General features: G+C 48.8%; 2 protein-coding genes across 2 annotated transcripts; one reads left to right on the top strand and one right to left on the bottom strand.

Moving 5' to 3' along the window:
• Positions 1 to 488: 488 nt before the first annotated feature.
• On the bottom strand, positions 489 to 7,110 carry NUDT21 (nudix hydrolase 21). The gene is made up of 7 exons (XM_042834844.1): positions 6,934 to 7,110; positions 4,538 to 4,738; positions 3,292 to 3,355; positions 2,549 to 2,638; positions 2,039 to 2,114; positions 1,553 to 1,667; positions 489 to 769 (listed from the first exon to the last, which is right to left on the bottom strand). The coding sequence occupies exons 1-7, from the start codon at positions 7,047 to 7,049 to the stop codon at positions 748 to 750; spliced, it is 684 nt and encodes a 227-aa protein (XP_042690778.1). The 5' UTR covers positions 7,050 to 7,110; the 3' UTR covers positions 489 to 747.
• Positions 7,111 to 7,316: 206 nt separating this feature from the next.
• On the top strand, positions 7,317 to 15,623 carry OGFOD1 (2-oxoglutarate and iron dependent oxygenase domain containing 1). The gene is made up of 13 exons (XM_042834861.1): positions 7,317 to 7,470; positions 7,545 to 7,690; positions 8,100 to 8,146; positions 8,214 to 8,314; positions 9,237 to 9,353; positions 9,783 to 9,874; positions 11,063 to 11,191; positions 11,555 to 11,668; positions 12,300 to 12,379; positions 12,510 to 12,799; positions 13,578 to 13,700; positions 14,411 to 14,469; positions 14,955 to 15,623. Exons 1-13 carry the CDS (start codon positions 7,317 to 7,319, stop codon positions 15,114 to 15,116), a joined length of 1,614 nt encoding a protein of 537 aa, XP_042690795.1. The 3' UTR covers positions 15,117 to 15,623.
• Positions 15,624 to 18,126: the final 2,503 nt, after the last annotated feature.

The following is an 18,126-nucleotide window of genomic DNA, read 5'->3' on the forward strand; positions in this document are numbered from 1 at the left end:
CCTCCACGTTTCATAGCAGCCCAGGCTGCCCGGGGCCCCATCCAACTGGCCTTGAACACCTCTAGGGATGGACGGGGCATCACAGCCTCTGGGCAGCTGTTCCAGCACCTCACCACTCTCGTAGTAAAGAACTTCCCCTGACATTCAACTTCAAACCATTTCCCCTTGTCCTGCAGTTATCAACCTTTCAAAGAGCTGATTCCCCTCCTGTCTGTAGGCTCCCTTTAGGTATTGGAAGGCTAGTACAGTCGTGAGGGTGGAAAAGAGCTCCGAGATCATCCAGCCCAAACATCCACCTGCCAACAGCACTGCCACGTCCCCCTGTGCCGCTGCTCTCCAGCGCCTCTAGGCACGCTGACCCTCCCCATGTACTCACATCCTCCTGTTTTCAGCATCTTTTATGAGTTTGTGAAGGAAAGGAGCAGTTTAAATCGTGTTCAAACTAGAAGGCAACTAAAGGAAAAACAAAATCCGCAAAAGACAACCGGTCGGTTCCATTTTGTTTAATGTTGTACAAAAAAAATTTGTGAGTATTACAATGAAAAGTGATTAAATCACTGATATCACACTGCCATCCCGCTACCTAAACAGCTGAGATTCACTTCTCTATTCATACAATAGAATCTTAGCGGCCTTCAGGAAAAGAACAAAAATGAAATCATCGAGTCACACGTTCTTTTTTCTACATCATAAAGCTGTGCTCACAGAGACGGCTTCTTCTATCAGACTCCTCATGTGTACAGGAACTCAGTTGTAAATAAAGTTGAACCTAAAATTAAAAGAGTTATACCAAGTGAGAGACTTCTATTCAGTTTGTTTAACTGACATTTTGGAACGTGAACAAGCAAACATTTTGGTTTTATTTCCGATAAGCCTCCACCTGACAGAGCAAGAGTGATTTATTCTTTTTCAAAAGACATATTTAGCATAACAAGCAGCAGGACTTTTAAACAGCTAACACTACACTAGCATTGCACATCAGTCTGTTGAGGCTGCAAAAGAAACAACAGCCAACACTTCACCTCATAAGAGACCTTCATCTGCTGAACCTAGCAGTGAGATTTACATAACCCACCAGCAACTCCTACAGCACTTCTGATAGCAGAGCCAACCTTTAGCACTCTAAGGGTAATAGATGGACACGTTTAACTGAAGTGCCAGTTCTTGTCATCTGCATTTCACTGCAAAGAGCACTGCACACGTATTCCCAGAAAAGTGAGCATCCATCTCACCTCCCTGATGTCCTTCCTTTGGATGCATCTGTTGCGGTGCCACCAAATTGCAATCTGGCTGCATAACAGCCAATGTTCTGCAGGTAGCCAGGAGAACTTACCTGCTGCCTGCAGGCAGAGCAGGGTGGAGGGAACTGTTCACACCATCTAAGCAGTCCTCGTGTCCCTCTGCACTGCTGACACCATGCATCCATCGCATCCAGTCTGAGGTGGACTGTAAGCTCTATGGGGCAGCTGCACGACTGTTGCAGCTTGTTTAAGCAGCACCTAGCCTTGCCTTAGTGCCCAGGCTCCCAGAACCACAAGCAAACACAACGTACCTGCTCAAAAGCTGAGGAAGGCTGGAAATAATGGGTCCGTATCCTGGTGCATTGTCATAGAGCTCAAACAACGGTGCAGCTACCAGCTTGTAATTTTTGGGGACTGCAAACAAAGCTATCAATAAATACAAGTTGGTTAGTATCAAATGACAAATATCACCAAGCATTCAGCCAAGGAACTCCCAACAGATCTCAAGCAAGATCACTACATGTAGCACTAAACTACCAAAGTAGGATTATTCCTTTTAAATTTAATTGCAGGGCTGTGCACGTGATGTAGGAGCAGGAATGGGAGTTTACCAGGAACCTGTGTTCCAACAACCATCCGGCTTCAAAACTGATATCAACATTTATTTTTTTAATGATTAACTGTAGGCAAATGAACCACAAGAACATGAAAACGAACTTGCAGCCACATTTCCTTGCATGAAAGACACACATTTGTAGTTTGATAAATAAAATCCTCTGTTGCAAACAAACACTTACCCTTTTCTTGAAGCTGGACTAAGAAAAGCTTCTTGTGCTCTTTTGGTTTAGTAATGTGAGCTGGGATATAGGGGTACTGGAAGAAAAAAAAATGCTTGAACAGAGCTTTGAAAATACTGTAGGTACGAGTGCCTATTATCAGCTAAATCAACCTGACAAGACAGAAATCCATCACAGCAAACTGAGCAAGTGTTCTCAGCATTTAGAAACAGAGAGGACTATTCACAGGACATGTGTCACTTATGCAGCAGTGCATAAGGCTGTGCACTGTGGCTAAAACAGGAACTTAAATGGAGTGCCAAGCTCAGCAAGGGGCAGGGAACTGTGACATCCAGGGGTTTCTCATCCATCAGGACAGGTGTAAGGAGGCAGAGTTTCCAAAAGACCAGCCACAGAAAGAACACTAAATAGGTTAGCAAAACCCTCCAAACACTAATGGCTCATGCAGCAGGCACTCCAAAAGCCCAAGTGGCTGTATTTAGGAAAACAAAAGCCAACGTAAGTACTCACCTGTGGAGGTTCAAAGTTTGGTCTCCACCAGTTACCAATGCAGTCATCGATCACCCAGTCCTGCTGGACGCCATCCTGACGGCCCAGGATCTATCAAATACAGCCACAGTCAAATCTCCAAATACTACAAGCAAAACTGTAAAAAATGCACTCTGGCAGCATGAAGACTTGTTGTAACAAGGCTGTGATGTAATTCAGAGCTATTCTGGAATAGTTTTTAATGTTTGGCTGGTTTTATAATGTGGCTTATTTTGTTTTCATAAAATCCTCACCTGACAGGACAAGGACACTTGAGAAAACATTTTGAATTCCACACTGCATTCAGCCAACTGAGTGCCATACGACTGATGGGAAGAACAGCAGTGGCACTGCCTGACAGCAATCGCTTTGGTAAGGTTATTATGTTGGGAAGACTGGCTAAAAAACAAGTCCTCATCCTCACGTTGTGCTCAGCAACACATCCTGCTGCACATCTGAAGCCAGCCCATGAAGTAAAGCTGCACATGAACACAGGACTTGGGGGGAAGTCAGACCTCTGGGTCACACTCTTACAAGGAGGATAAATGAGAGCTTACTGTTACACTTTGCTGTGAGCGACCTGAGAGCATTTTACACTCAAACACAAAAGCATCAAAATGACAAGTAACCAGGAGACTGCTGCAGTTCTTTGGCTATTCTACTGACTAACAGAATTCAACATTCCACAACATTCCAGTATTGCAACGTAACAAAAGAAAACAGACCTCTGTCATTAAGCGTTTGAGCCCTTCTACCTCATCTTCTCCTGGATTGAGTTCACCACCAGGTCTGTTAAAATAATCAATGATTAAAGCTAGAGTGATGGTTTACAGCATTCACAGACTTTCACAGGTTAGTTTGGACACGTTTCTACGCGTGGAGCTACAATTTCACTCAAGGCTCTTGCATCTGAGATTCCAAATCTAACCTTGCCAAATCTGAAGACAGTAGGGCAGCTTTCACCCAGACCATCTCAAATGGCTGCTGTGTGTCCCCCCAAAAAAAACAAAACAAAGCAAAACAGGCCGATTGTAATAAATAACTTCAGTAAGACAAAGTATAACAATACACATAACAATGACTGGGACACTTAAAAGGTAAAGTTTTAACAATAACGTAGAAGCACTGGAGTTGAAGAAGGGGCTGCAAGCACAGCTGTGCTTGTTCCAATCTCAAAAGCAGCACTTAGCGACGTGTACAGGAAGCATAAAGCTCAAGTGGGGAATCATCCTGCATTTAATACAAGGATAATGAGAAAACTGAAGATACATTTTTGCCACAGTTGTTAGCAAAGGCAAACAACTTGCCTGTTTACATACATGCCCCAAATCAGAAGGTCAAAAAAGAATCTGGATATAAAGATATTTTTCCCCCTCACCTGAGACCAAACACTGGAAATATGAAAAACATAAAACCAGGAATACAAGGAAAATCACCTGTCTCAAGTCTAAGCATTTTAAAATAAGAAAACAAGCATGGCCACCACTACAGTCATATGACCAAAACTTCCTTCCAGCTGTGGTCACAGCAGGCTAATTGAAGCACTTCCCTCACACATTCAGATGTCTGCCCTTCTTACTGTGCCCTGCTGGCAGTTTGTGAATTGATAACCATTCTGCATTTACCAGGGTGTATATAAGTGTAGCTGAGCATAAGCTTCCACAGTGTAAGACCAACAGCTGACTACCTGCAGGGCTTTCAACAGGAACCTAACCATGCAGTGCAACTAAGTTTCCCAGCGGCTTCAGAACCAAGGCAACTCTCCACTACCCGTGAGCAGAGTCAGATAAATACATTTTAGAGGAAAATGTCATCATTTTAGAAACAGTTCTCACAAACCACGCGCAGGGACCAAACGAATCTCCTTACAAATTAGCAGTCGGCCACATCTGACTTTGCGACACGCACACGTAGAGAGGTCTGTGATTGCCTGGTTGGACTAAGAAGGCGTTTGCAAGAAGAGACACTTACAGCTTGAAGAAAGTTGTCCCCAGCTGCAGTAACAACACGTGGGGCAGTCGGTGCTCGTGCACTATCAGAACCCCTTCCACCGTCCGCCTCATGCCGATTTTGTCAAACTCTTCTCTCATGCGCTGGAACCGAGCAGCCACTGAACTGTCCTTCTCATAAAGAGGTTCCTTTGTGCCAAATGTGTAATTGGTGAGAGGATACCTAAAGGGGAAAAAAAATACTGCTACACAACCAGAAAGCTAAATTTACATCTCTAGCACACTGTGTTCACCCTGCAGCCGAGCCTTCCGTGCTCGAGCTGAAGCTCACTCACTGCAATGGACTACAAGCTCTGGGTCACACGCTGTGCTGCAAAGCCCGTGCCACGCCAAGGTCTGCATGATGGCACACGAGGGCAGGAGGTCATGCTGGTGGGACACGCCGCCCTGCTGCCAATCAAGAAATAAGCAAAAACACCCAGAAGCACCTGCAGCAAGGGCTGCCACCTGCTTTGACTCCACAGCATGGAGAAAAGGGAGAGAAAACTCTGCTGGGAAGGGAGGAGGCTGTGCAGGACAGTGTTTGTTTCTGCAGGAGCAATAAAGAGCATGAGAACCAGGCTGTTAGGAGGAAATATTGAGTGTCTGTATGCAGGGCTAGAAGACTGGGGCAAAAATTGCTTGGAGATCCCCCTGCTGACTCTGGTCCTGGGCCTTCATCTCCAGAGCCAAGGCAGCGTTCGAGGGGTTTCTCCAGGCAACAGGGATGGAGTGGAGACAGAAAAAAAAACAGAAGAAAAAAAAAGAGATCAGACAGTCCTAAAGGACACATATGGCAACAGGCAAATGCAAGTAATAAGGACCTGATAGCACAGAAATCACAAGTCACTTCCTTGTCAAGGCTGATTCCCACGTACACAAGTGAGACACAACAAGTTTCCTCACTGCAGCACCTTTATAAGCAAACTTCTCTCCTTGCAGTTAAAGCTTGAGAGCACCTATACTGCCACTCATTTCCATTTTTAGATTCCCAGAGAGTCATACCAACAATCCATCGCACTGTGCTGTGGCTGCATCAGGCTGTACATCCAAACTGTTAGCCTACCTTTACAAAAATAACACAAAGTGCAGACAACTCAGCTTCCTGCTGATTTTCCTCTTCAGAAACACTGCAGAAATATTCCAGCCTCTGAAGCTGACATTTAAACTTCCATAATAAGGATCTTAACTGTGAACCAATTTAATCACACTAAACAATACATACTGCTGAATACCAACTGAATATTGACCACTGCAGCTTGCATCCACTGCTTCTGCAGCCTGACAGGCATATTTATCAAATACATTAAAAGTGTTCACTCAGAAACAGAAATAGAACTATGTGCCTTCTCATACAAAGTATTTATAGCTATAGTTTTTAATCTCTAGCTGGAAACAAATGTTCTCCGGTAGCAGATGCTGTGAATTTCAACTAAGAGAAGTGTACCGCACACACAGCAAGCACACCTATCCACACGCTGCTTGTCACACATAGGGTGCTTCAAGCCAAAGGGAGCCTGTTCCCCTTGCTGCACAGAGAGGGGATGCCTGCAAGCTACTCAGAAAAGTAGCCATGATTCCCAATTCTGCTACTGCTCAATAAATTTGGTGCTTGGAGTCCCACATCAGGTGTTGGGCACCACTGAGCCACAGAGTCAGACAGTGGATTGGGTGGGATCTTAGCATCTAGTTGCAGCCCAGCTGCAGCGTGCCAGCTTTCTCTCGTCCCTTTAAGCCCTCAGTGAGAGCAGCTCTAGAGAGAAGGACTTGAGGGTTCCGGTGATGAAAAACAAGACATGAGCCAGCAGTGCGTGCCTGCAGCCTGGAGAGCCAACAGAATCCACAGCTGCATCAACAGAGGGATGGCAACATGGGGAGAAAGGGGACTGTTCCCTTCTACTCTGCCTTCACGAGACCCCATTTGGAGTACTGTGTCCAGGACTGGAGCCCCCAGCACCGGAAGGATGCGGAGCTGTTGTAGCAGGTCCACAGGGAGAGTGACTTTTTGCACTCAGATTTTTTACAGGTGGACAGCGATAAGATAAAGGGGAGCGGTTTAAACCTAAAAGAGGGAAAATTCTATACTCAGAGGTCGGCGAGGCCCCGGCGCCTCTGCCCAGAGCAGGAGCTGCCCCATTCCTGGAGGTGCCCGAGGCCAGGGACGGGGGCCTGGGCAGCCCGAGCCGGAGGGGGCACCCAGCCCACGGCAGTGGGTGCTTCCGGAGGGCTGCGAGGCCCTTTCCAACCCAGCCGTTCCGAGCCATCACGCGTCGCGAACCCCGCCGTTCCCCGCAGGCTGCCACCCCCGCGCGGTGCTTCAGGAGGCGCCTCCCGGCCCTCTCCGCCGGCCGCAGCCCCACCGCCCGCCGCGGCCCTCACAGGTTGATGGTCCTCTCCAGCGTCAGCGGCTTGGTCTGCTGGATGTATTTGTTCCCAAACTGGTTCACCCCGCGGGGCCAGCCAGTCTGCGAGCGGTTGGGCGGCACCACGGACATGGCGGGAGGCGGCGACAACGCTATCCGCCATACAACTCCCGGCGGGCCGCGCTGCCACCGCTCTGCCGGAAGCGCCCCCTCCCACTTCCGGCGGCGCCAAACACAGAGTCGCGCTGCTCCGTCCTCTCGCGGCGACCCGCCTGACCAACCGCGGGGCGCTCCGCGCCTCGCCCCGCCCTCATCCTGCTCTCTGATTGGCTCGATGCAGTGCGGCCCCGCCTCCCCGCAGGGGCCGCTGGGATTCGTAGTCCAGCGGAGAGCGGCAGTATGGGAGCCAAGCGGCGCGGCGCGGCGGGCGGCCGTAGCGGGGAGAAGCGCGGGCGGCGAGAGGTTGCCGCCGAGCTGTGTGCTGCCCTCGGCGACGCGGCGCTACGGGAGCGGGCGGCAGCGGCTTGGGACGGCGGAGAGCCGCTCCGACACGGTACGGGCTCACGGGTCTCGCGGCTCTCAGCCCGGTGCTGCGCCGCCCGCTGACCGCCGGCTTTGTCCTCGCAGAGGCCGTGGTGGTGGAGCAGGCCCCGTTCCGGCACGGCGTGGTGCGCGGCCTCCTGGCTAGCCCGGCCTTCGCGGCGGCGTTGGGCGACGAGCTGCTGTGTCTGGGCTTCCGAGAGCGGCGGAACGACTTGCTGTCCCTGCGGCAGGTGGGCCGGGCTGGGAGCGGGGCTGAGTGCCGTAGAGCCACAGAATCATCACCAGTGACAGAAGCCCCTCAGATCGCCATCTCCGACCCCAGCCCACCCCCACCGTGCCCACGTCCCTCAGTGCCACTTCCCTACAGCTCTGGGACACCTCCAGGGACGGTGACTCCCCCTCCCCGGGCAGCTGTGCCACTGCATCACCGCTCATTCAGAGCAGAAATGTTCCCCAATGGCCAACCCGGCCCTCCCCTGGGAGAACATGAGGCCATTGCTCTCACCCTATTGTTGTCACCTGGGAGCAGAGACTGACCCCTCTCCTCACCACAACCTCCTTTTAGGGGTTGCAGAGCCATGAGGTCTCCCTCACCACCTCCCTCAATGCTTTTCTTCATCTCTCCCCACGCTGCCGCAGTCTGAGGAGCTGGGGGCCAGGCCGGAGCCCCACGTCAGTGCACTGAGGTAAGGCTGCAGGGTCCACGGGGCAGCGTGCCCTTGGGCCAGCCTCACCCTGCACTTTGCTCCCCAGGCGGGCGCTGAGTGGGACCCTGCGGGTGTGGCTGGAGGCTGTCACCCACATCGAGCTGGAGCCTTCCATCGACATCTCCTGCGCCAAGTATGAGAGCACAGGTCAGTCTGCCCACCGACCTCCCGGCTCCACACGGCACCACCCAAACCCAAAATCTGAGATTGGTGTCCCAGCGCTCCTTCGGCTCCAGAGCTCATGGCCGTGCCCACTGCCCTGGGGGGCTGTGCTATGCCTGCCGCTCACTGAACCACAACGTGTCCCTAATGGCCCCTGACCCTTCCCCATCACTGTGGTCATGCTGCTCGCAGCTGCAGCAGGGCCCAGGGCTGGTGTGACCCCTGCCCTGTGGGCTGCTCTGCCTGGGCTGTCTCACCCCTTGCATGCATGTTGCTATGGCAGGCAGGGAATGCTTGTACTGCTTTTAAGAATTCTGCACAACCAATTGTTGCACTATGCTCAGGGATTCCCCTTCCCTCCACTGCAGCACAAACATCTTGCACGGCAGCTGTGTATCAAAGAACAGACCTTGGTTAATCCAGGAATGTCCGCTGTACTCAGTGACAGTCACTGCGGTGGGTGATGGGAATTGTAATTCTGCATCTTCAGAGTGGGCTAATTACAGTGAAATCCCACAGAAATTAACCTTGCTGTGTCAGTGCTGCCCTTCCAAGAACTGCATTTTCACCTCTCAGCATGTTCTTTCTTGTACTCCTGTAGGGAAAAAAAGCTGAGAAGCAGCCACTGAAATTAATTTAGGTTGGATGTCAGAGGGAAGTTCTTAACTATGAGAGTAGTGAGGTGCTGGAACAGCTGCCCAGAGATGCTGTGGATGCCCCATCCCTAGAGCTGTTCAAGGCCAGATTGGATGGGGCCCTGGGCAGCCTGGGCTGCTATGAAATGTGGAGGTTGGTGGCCCTGCGTGTGGTGGGGGTTGGAGATTCATGATCCTTGAGGTCCCTTCCAACCTTGGCTATTCTGTGATTCTGCGAAAGCTTTACTGTAGCAAAACGTGTGTGTTTGCAGATGTACTGCTGTGCCACGACGATGAGCTGGAAGGCCGGAGAATTGCTTTCATCCTGTACCTCGTGCCGCCCTGGGAGAAAAGCGATGGGGGGACGCTGGACCTCTTCAGCACAGATGGTAAGAGCTCAGCTTCGGGTGGCTGAAAGAGATGACTCCTGTGCAAGCACCCACCCCCTGCAGCATTCTATAAAGAGTATGTCCTTCGTTCAGAGAAGCTGATGTATAGAATAAAATTTGCACCTTGCAGAGGGTGTTGTAAGCCTTTGCAGAGAAAGCCAGTGGGTGACAGCAGAGGGCAATGATGAGGGGAATCCTTTTTTGTTTTCCAAGAAGGCAGGATAGAAGTGATGCCAGTAACTGTGCTTGGGACTTAACAGTGGCTGAGATAAATTCCCTTTCCAATAACAGAAGTCTACTGATTTCTCATCAAGCCCTGAGCTCCATCCCTTACACTGAAATGTCCCACCAGTCAGTGTCACAAGATCAGAACCATCAGCTACTAGTGAGTTCCATATCTTAACCAGATTATGTTTTCTTCCTCCTCAGAACACTTTCAGCCACAGCAAGTCATGAAGTCATTGATGCCTTCGTGGAACACACTGGTTTTCTTTGAAGTGTCTCCAGTCTCTTTCCACCAGGCAAGGAGCTGCTTTTTTTTTTTTTTTTTCTCCATTTTTTGATTCTTGTCATTGTTGTGGCTGTTTGTTCTGCGTGCTGTTACAGGTGGGAAGGAGAAAAGGGGAAGGGAGAAACACGTGCAGTCAGAAGAGATGCTCATGCTAAGTGCAGTGCGTTAAAAGCTTGTGACTTTAGGGAGGACAGGAGCTGGCAAAGCCAACTTTAAACTGTCAGCCTCCATCAAACTGTCAAGCTCCATCATCTTGGGGAGAAAAAAAAATCCCATCATTACTTCCTAGCACATCTTCAGGTGTTGGCCTTTGTGGTGTACGCATCTTTAAGAGATCCCAAATAAAGCTTTGGATGTTCACTGAGCGGAGAATTTGACAGGCATTTCCCTGGTTTCCATTTTCCAAGACATTTAGGATACTGCAGCCATTCCTCGTAGCCTAGAACACCTCAGAATCGTGCAAGGAAACAGCTGCTACAGCTTTGTAACAACAGCAGCTACAACCTGTCCTAGAACTGACTGGTTCTTCCTCCTGTCCTACCAGGCAGTTCAAGGAGATAAAAACTGCAATGTCTTCATGTGCTTCAGAACTTCGCAGCAGTTGGTGGCGAGCTCCAACTAGTTGGTCATAAGGGGGTGGCTCTGTCTTTGCACTGCCATTACAGCACAGCACCTGCAATCTGAAATAGTTCAGGGTAGCCCAATTTATGTCAGCGCACGACTTAATGAAATGTTTAAAAAGTAAAAGACAAAAGTTGGACCAATGTAGCCTGCTCTGGCATACACGCCCATAACGTTTTCTGCATGTCCAGGTGAAGCTGGCACAGCTAATTTTTGCATCTTGTATGTGCCAGTGCTTCAACAGAACAAGTGGTAGAAAATTGAATGTTATTTCTATGACAAAACGACTCAACCCTTACTTAAGCTCTCAGAGACAGGGAGTGGATTTTGCTGGGAGCATAGAATAAAAGGTCTGATTGGGGTTTTGAAGATCTGCAAGGGACTTGAGCATCAACATCTGTTTTAGCTCTCCCTCTATGAACAGAGAATAACCCAGCTGCTTGTAGCCCTTGGCTGCCTCCTCTCTGCGAGCTGTAGGCTCTCACGAGGGATGAGTCTGCGTAGCCAATTACAGCTGCTCCTTACGTTCTGTATTCTGAAGTGACATTCTTGTCACTGCTGCTTGACGTTGGTCCAGGTGTCAGAGATTCTGTCGGAGGAGAAGTGCCGCCTGTCAGTGAGCGGCTGGTTTCACGGCCCCCCAGTGGAGCGCCCTGCACGCCACCTTGAAGCTCCCTTGCCCAGGAGCCCACATGTCCCTTATGACGTGAGTAGCCAGTGTCTGCAGAACTGCATTTCCATTTCTTTCCTGTCCCTCAAATACCTGTTTGGGTCAGTGGTTAGGGATGCTTTAATCTTTAGCTTGTCCAAGTCTCCTTTTTGATTCCTGTCCATAAATTTGTAGCCAGTTTCCCTCTTATATATCTTTCGATTGTTTTGTTCTGTTTTGTTTTACTCTGTGCACTGTGCATGACAGCAGTAGTGCAGAGAGGGCAGCAAATGCTCTCACTGCAACTTAAAAAAAATATATGGAGTGGGTGGGTGGAATCTAGTCCTATGGGCAGCTGGGCGAAGAGGAATTGTGGAATTGTTCTTCCTTTTGGAAATGCAGTGTTCACTTCTTTTCCAGCATGAAATCTTGTATGAGTGGGTCAATGTAGTTTATTTGGACATGGACTCCCAAGCTCAAATCCAGGAGGAATTTGAGGAGCGATCAGAAATTCTCCTGAAGGATTTTCTTAAGGTGAGCTCTGTGCTTCCATGCCATGTGGTCACAGGGTTAGTAGTGTCCTCATGACGTGCACAACCTGCTGAAATCCCTTCCAGCCTCAGCCATTCTGTGTTTCTGTGGTGGATAACCACTGCCTGCCTTGACACTGCTGTGCAGGGATACATCAAAACCCATAAGCTTTGTTTCAGCAATCTCATTTCCTGCTAGTAGCAAGGCAGAAGGATGGAAAGATGTCATCCTTCCTGTGATGACCAGAGTGTCCTTATCTGTCCCCTGAGCTCTCACATCTTAGGGGAACTCAACCTGTATGTGAAACAAATGACTCACAGTGATTTTGGCTTACATGAATGGCTGTTTCTCAGGGCTGATTTAACCCTGGTTTACAGAGCATCCATATGTCAGTGAAATTGCATTCTCACCCAGCTGACAATCAAGTAAAATTGCATGCATATTAGGTCGTGGCCATTAAAAATTCACAGTGCCCACCCAGACCATCTTCTTCTATTCAGCAGTCATTAGGAAACAGGGAAGTTAAAGAAAATGTTGAGAATGCCTTACACAAGAGTGCAGGATGGCTGTTTGCAGTACACTGAGGGAGACCTGGGAGCTAAGTGTTAATGTTCCAGCGCTCTTTCTCTCCTAGAAAGAGAAATTTCAACTTCTGTGCGAAGCTTTGGAGAACAAAGACATCCAGTGGAGCAGTCGGGGGCCTCCCAACAAAAGGTAGGAAATGACAGTCCTGTTCCATTGGTCACACCAAGCAGGAGCTGCCACGAGGCTGTACTGACTGGTGCTGCTCTCATGGATGTGGCTCTTGTTGGTTCTTTGCTGCTGCTATCTGCTATCTTTTCAGGCTCTATGAAACAGCAGAGGAAGACAGCCTCCCTGACATCCTGAAGAACTTCCTGCAGTTCTTGCGCTCAGAGGCACTGTTTTTATTGCTTTCCAACTTCACTGGTCTAAAGCTGCACTTCCTGGCCCCCTCAGATGAGGATGCTGGGGAAGGAAAAGCAGCAGACAGTGCTGGGCACAGCAGTTCCAAAACCAAGGAGGAAGAGACTGAACAGCGTGCTGATAGCAGTACCAGTCAGCCAGACCAGCCTGACAACATCTCTGAGGCACAAGACAGTGAGACACAGAATGGTAAGTAGGGCAGCAGCAATGTGAAAGGACTTGAGCAGGATCCTGACGTTAAGGTTGTTGGCAGCAGACCCAGAGATTTTCATGGAGCTAGGATTTCACCTTGTACTGCAGTGAGCACAAGGTGCTATTGTATCAGATTTTTAAAGAATGCTTATCTTATAAGTTATTTGACATTAGAAGGAAAGGTAATTAAAACCCAAGACTTATTTTGTACAAAGACTTCGTTGTTTGGTTTGGTTTTTTTTATTTCCCCAGCTCGTCTTTTCTGTTGCCATATTCTTCCTGTGTAATTGTAAACTCCTATAGGAGGAGGTCATAGTTTGAGGCTACACAGATTGAAAACTGACCAGAGCCATGAGAACATAAAGACTCCCAAATTCTGATGTACCTACCTGAGAGTTCACAGTGCTGCTTTCCTCCCTGCAGCATCTGGTGTTAGTGTGCTTTCAGAGCAGACAGGTTACTGGCTTTTGAAGGTTAGAGCTCTGGTGTAAATCCCAAAGAAGGGGGAACAAAACAGGAGGAAGAACTGGTTGAATCAAAGCACGTTGCCTCTGAGAGGTGTCAGAAAGCAAATCTTGTGTCCATAAGGGCTTAGAGCCCTCTCTAGAAAAGAAGTTCACACGAGATCAGTTCTGATTTGTTCTTCCTTTGCGCTTTGCTGGGGTCAGCAAAGCCAGTATGGGGGCTTCCCTTCACGTGCCTTGAGCTTTGCAGGAGGCTACAGCACATCCTCATGGCTTTGCCTGGCTGCTGGGTAATCTGCTCCCTCCCATAGGGTCGAGTACCCCGATGTGTGCAGGGGAGCTGCGGCGCTGGACCAAGGGCCACTATACTCTAGTCCATGACAATCAAGCAACCGAATTTGCTCTTGACCTGCTCTTCTACTGTGGCTGTGAAGGTAAGCAGACACCAAACAACATCCTCGTCTTCACTCCTGTGGTCCTTACACAAAAGGCTTGGGATTGTGTCCTTGCCTGAGCTGCCTGCATTACAGCCAGGAGGTGGCGTGTGGGTTCACTGGGGCAGAGGGAAAGGATGGGGCCCGATGTCTTTGCTCTGCTGGGCGGTGGCTCTGAGCAGGTGGAAGGAGAGGTGGCCAGAATTCCTGCTGAAAGCATTCCATTTTGCCTCCTTTACATCAAAACTATTGCTGCCCCCAGTTCACAAAGCCTGGGGTTTTTTAAAGTTATGTTAGGCATGTCTAGGCATTTTAGGTTGATTGCTGGGTAGATAATTTCAAAAACAAAAATATAAGCATAAGCATTTTGGACTAGATGAGCTGAGAATGCATAGCTGAAACCACCTGGCACGTGATTGTTATTATACAGGAAGTTGGCTATCTGCTAAAGCAAAATTGTGGGCAGCAGAAAGCCAAGCTACCTTAAATGGCCTTAAATGTGATAAAAGACAAAGCTGGTACATTCAATTCAAGTCAATTCTGAGTGTAAAGGTAAAATGATAGACCAACAGGAGTTGAACTGGGGGTAGTTCTGCATCCAGTCACTACAGAGTGGAGTACAAAAGCTGCATCTCATACAGGAGGGCTGTATGGAGTCTGGACAGTGTTCAACTTTCTAAGAATCTTTTTTCTTTCTTTTCTCTTTTAAGACTGGGATCCAGAGTACGGTGGCTTTACTTCCTACATTGCTAAAGGTGAAGATGAAGAGGTAAGGAACTTGGCTGCTAACTGTAAATTAGATAAAAATTAATTGTTTAGGGTGGAGTGGCACAATTACACTTTATCACAGTGCTAACATGAGCTCAAGATGAAGCTGTTACACCAGAGCCTTGTGCCTACCCTCGAGCTTCTGCCTGAGCTGTAACTCCTGGGGGCACAGCTCTGGATTTGGCTTCAAGAGGCGAGTGGTCGCTGACTCCTGTGGGCACAAGGCTGTAGCAGAAATCACTTTTCCAAGGAAAATTCACATCCACTTGAGCACTAACAAGGCTGCTGAACAGTCACACCAGTGAAAAGTCCAGAATCTCTTCAAGTGAGCCTTGCTATCTCATAAATGCTTCAGGTTATGCGTATATCTCACTTTCTATTAGCATCCCTTTCTTCTGACTGGTTTTTAAGCTGTTTTTCTTCCTAGGAATGTTACCAAGGACACATTTTTGAAACTAACTTCCTTCCTTGTCTCGCCTCTCCCAGCTGTTGACGGTGAATCCAGAGGACAACTGCTTGGCCCTGGTATACAGAGACAAAGAAACGATGAAGTTTGTGAAATACATCAATCATCGCAGCTTGGCACGCCTGAAAAAGCACCCGAGCAGAAGAGGATTTTGGGATTTCTCATTTGTCTATTACGAGTGATGGCACAGTGATCATCATACACTGAAAATGGTGGTGGTGGCTTTGGGGCAGGGCTGTGTGCAAGTGTTCAGCTGGGCCTGCCTGAGCCCAGGCCAACCTTCCTGATGCTAACTTGATCATGCTGTATGTGAACTATTCCCTATTTAGGGGGCCCAGTGACTTTTTTATTAAGTGGAAATCATGTCTCCTCCTGACTTGGTTGCACTCTTAGCCACTTGTAATGGTACATGGAGGGTGCCAGCCCCGTGTGACTGACGGCTTCCCAGCCCTTCTCTTGTGGAAGTGAGATGTGTGGGACAAGTCTCTCCTCTGGAAGGGTGGAAACTACAAGCGCGCATGGCCCCAAGTTAATGACTCCTGTGTTGTTTTTGTTTTTTAATAAGAGGTCAGTTAAATCCTTCAAACTGTAGTTGAGCAAGTTCTGTTACAAAATATGCAGGGCATTTTCTGGAATTTAAGTGTGTTCACCTTTTGTAGTGGCAGAAATAAAGGAGCTGCCCAGGGAAATAGGTCTACAGCTCTGTGGAATCATGAAGGAAGAAAGTCAGGCTGTAAAGCTGCTGGCATTGGCAGCCTGGCCTTGGCACTCTAACAGGAGCATGACTTCATTATGCTAAATGCTGTGCAGACAAACCCAGATGGAGCCCTTACTCCTGTGAGTTTACAAGTTAAGCAGTAGATGAAAGAAGAGACCCGCTCCTATATTCTTTGTCTATACTTGAACAGCTCTGTGCTTCAAATCTGAAAGAGCTGTGGCTGCAGTCTCAGATCTGGAGAGGCTGGGCTGGTAGCAGGAACTGCCAACTTGCCTCGTTTGGCTCATTCTGCACAGCAGGAGGGCTGCCAACAGCACATCCTCTTGTCCAATTCCAGCTCTGTCCTGCAGTCTGCTGGGCTCCGGCGTGGCTTCTGTCACTGGAAATGGGCTGCTCAGATCCTTCCAGCTAACAGGTATCAAAGGAAGATGGCCAGCTGGACAGCAAGCACCATGCTATAGGCTTGGCCCTGGCATGCATGCACTTGCCTAAAATTTTTCTGCACTCAGGAGAAACACAGGTGTACTTTCAGATCACCCAAGCTGGCCAATGGGCTTGCAGCACACTGGGAATTGTATGCATTTTCATTTCCTCCTGCCTTTTTTTGGTCCGAGAGAGTGAGCTGCTCACAGCCTGCCACTACTCCGGTTCCAGGTGCAATGTCACTGGCAACAGAGGTGGTGTGAGAGCACAGCCAGCAGCAGAGCACCAGCAAGCTCCAAGTAAGGCAAGTTGTGTTGGCACAGGCATTGGGGCATGACTTCATGACTGCCTTCTGAAACGGATTAGGAAGCACGTAGGCTTGGGAGATCTATGTGATCTTGTTCATTCTCTGCCTTGTTTCCCTAAGCTGGCTTCTCTGTGTGCTGCAGACTTTCCTGCACTCTTTTAACGTTCCTTTGCTGTTCTAAGCTGCTTACAAAGACAAGGGGATGAACCTAGAAACATGCTGCAAAGAGTATAGAACTCTTTATTAATTACTAATTTAAGTTAATTTCTGAAGCACTTTCCTGCCATTGTGAGCAACAGCTTTTAGGGGACAAAAGCCCTTAACTCTGAGCTGCTACAGCAGAAAAATCCCAGTCACTGGAGTTCTCAAAATCAAAAATGTTTGGGTGGTTTCAAAGAAAGGTTACAGATAGCACAGCCACTCACGGTACAGTCACCTAGGCAAAGCTGGGAGTAAGTTAATTAACAAAAAGAAACAGCATATTCTTCTGCATCGTCAGCCTCAGAGTGTTTGGTGAGGCTTGGAACAGCCTACCGTAAGACTGCGCCTTTTGAAGCTTTCTGCTTTTTAATAATAAATAATGCACTAGAGGGCACACCAGCCCCTACTCGAGCAAGGCGGTTATGGAGCCCATCACGCTGGGAAACACCCTTCTGCCACAGGAGACTGAGATGAAGCAACCTACAAAGCTACATTTGCAGTTAGCATTAAAAAAAAAACACAACAGAATGGAGCAGGTAAGCGATTAACATGGCACAGCATGAGCAGCTGAGAGCAGCTTTGTACAAGACAGCCCCAGTTACCAGCTCAGCCCTGCGAGGACACACGCGTGGCTGGAGCAGGAAGCCTGCTGCTCTATGCAGGGCGCAGCAGCTTCTGTTACCCAAGAGCTGAGTTATTCCAGTGCTTCATGACACGTTTCTCAGGATCTGGTTGTTAACAGGACTGGAAACAGAAGCAATTCGATGCAGCTTAACTTGAGACCAAGCTGAGGGAATGATTTCTGCAGTCATAAACACAGAAATAAGTGCTGACACAAGGAATGGACTGCATCAGGATTAGCTGAGCAATCCCTGGGATTTAGAGAAAGTGTGGCTAACATGAAGTAACCTGTTGCCAGCTGTCAGTCCCCATTGCTTTGTTTGCTCAGCTCCAAACCAGAACCTGAATTAGGTCATGGAAAATCCCTGGTACGCAGCTCCCTGGTGAGGGCACGGATCCAGCACGGCACCGCTGCAGCATGCTGCTCAGGTGCAAAGGGACCCCGTGGGGAAGGCAGATGCCTTTAAGCAGCTTCAGTGCAGGGCAGAATTCCAGGCAGGTGCTGAATGCCATGGCGCACCATGGAGTAAACCTGAGTCCTGAGGCACAGTGCCCTCCAAGCAGCCTTCCCATGAACCTCCAGCAACAAACACAGTTCTTCTCATGTGATTTTGGAAGTTATTCTGTTGTTGACCAGCGGTTTAATGGCTGTAAACAACTCCCCTCCCCTTCCTGAGAGCTGGATACTATGCAACAGCCCTGGAGGACTGACCCTTCCCAGCACAGACTGTTGGCCAATGATTTCTTGGTGCAGGTTCAGCTGGGCACCGTGCTTATGTCAACTTGCTGCTGTGTGCCAGCCAAGGGCTGCTCTATGTCAACATGCGACTGCAAGCCTTGGTGCATCACTTCAGCTTCCTGGATGCAGATTTCACATTTGGCAAAGATGAGAGCTGTTTTTACCGGAAAATAAATGACAAGC

The sequence above is a fragment of the Centrocercus urophasianus genome, unplaced genomic scaffold (assembly GCF_019232065.1).
Source record: "Centrocercus urophasianus isolate 14NV4802_14NV808 unplaced genomic scaffold, USGS_Curo_1.0 seq_49, whole genome shotgun sequence".
NCBI lineage: Eukaryota > Metazoa > Chordata > Aves > Galliformes > Phasianidae > Centrocercus > Centrocercus urophasianus.

Excerpts from the sequence above, each read along its gene's own strand:
- NUDT21 (XM_042834844.1), bottom strand. The coding sequence starts at position 7,049 with ATGTCCGTGGTGCCGCCCAACCGCTCGCAGACTGGCTGGCCCCGCGGG. Across the intron at positions 4,739-6,933 it reads CTGGAGAGGACCATCAACCT|GTATCCTCTCACCAATTACA; the intron begins GTGAGGGCCGCG and ends TTTCCCCTTTAG. Across the intron at positions 2,639-3,291 it reads TCAAACGCTTAATGACAGAG|ATCCTGGGCCGTCAGGATGG; the intron begins GTCTGTTTTCTT and ends TGTATTTGATAG.
- OGFOD1 (XM_042834861.1), top strand. The coding sequence starts at position 7,317 with ATGGGAGCCAAGCGGCGCGGCGCGGCGGGCGGCCGTAGCGGGGAGAAG. Across the intron at positions 9,354-9,782 it reads GGACCTCTTCAGCACAGATG|AACACTTTCAGCCACAGCAA; the intron begins GTAAGAGCTCAG and ends CTTCCTCCTCAG. Across the intron at positions 9,875-11,062 it reads CTCCAGTCTCTTTCCACCAG|GTGTCAGAGATTCTGTCGGA; the intron begins GCAAGGAGCTGC and ends ACGTTGGTCCAG.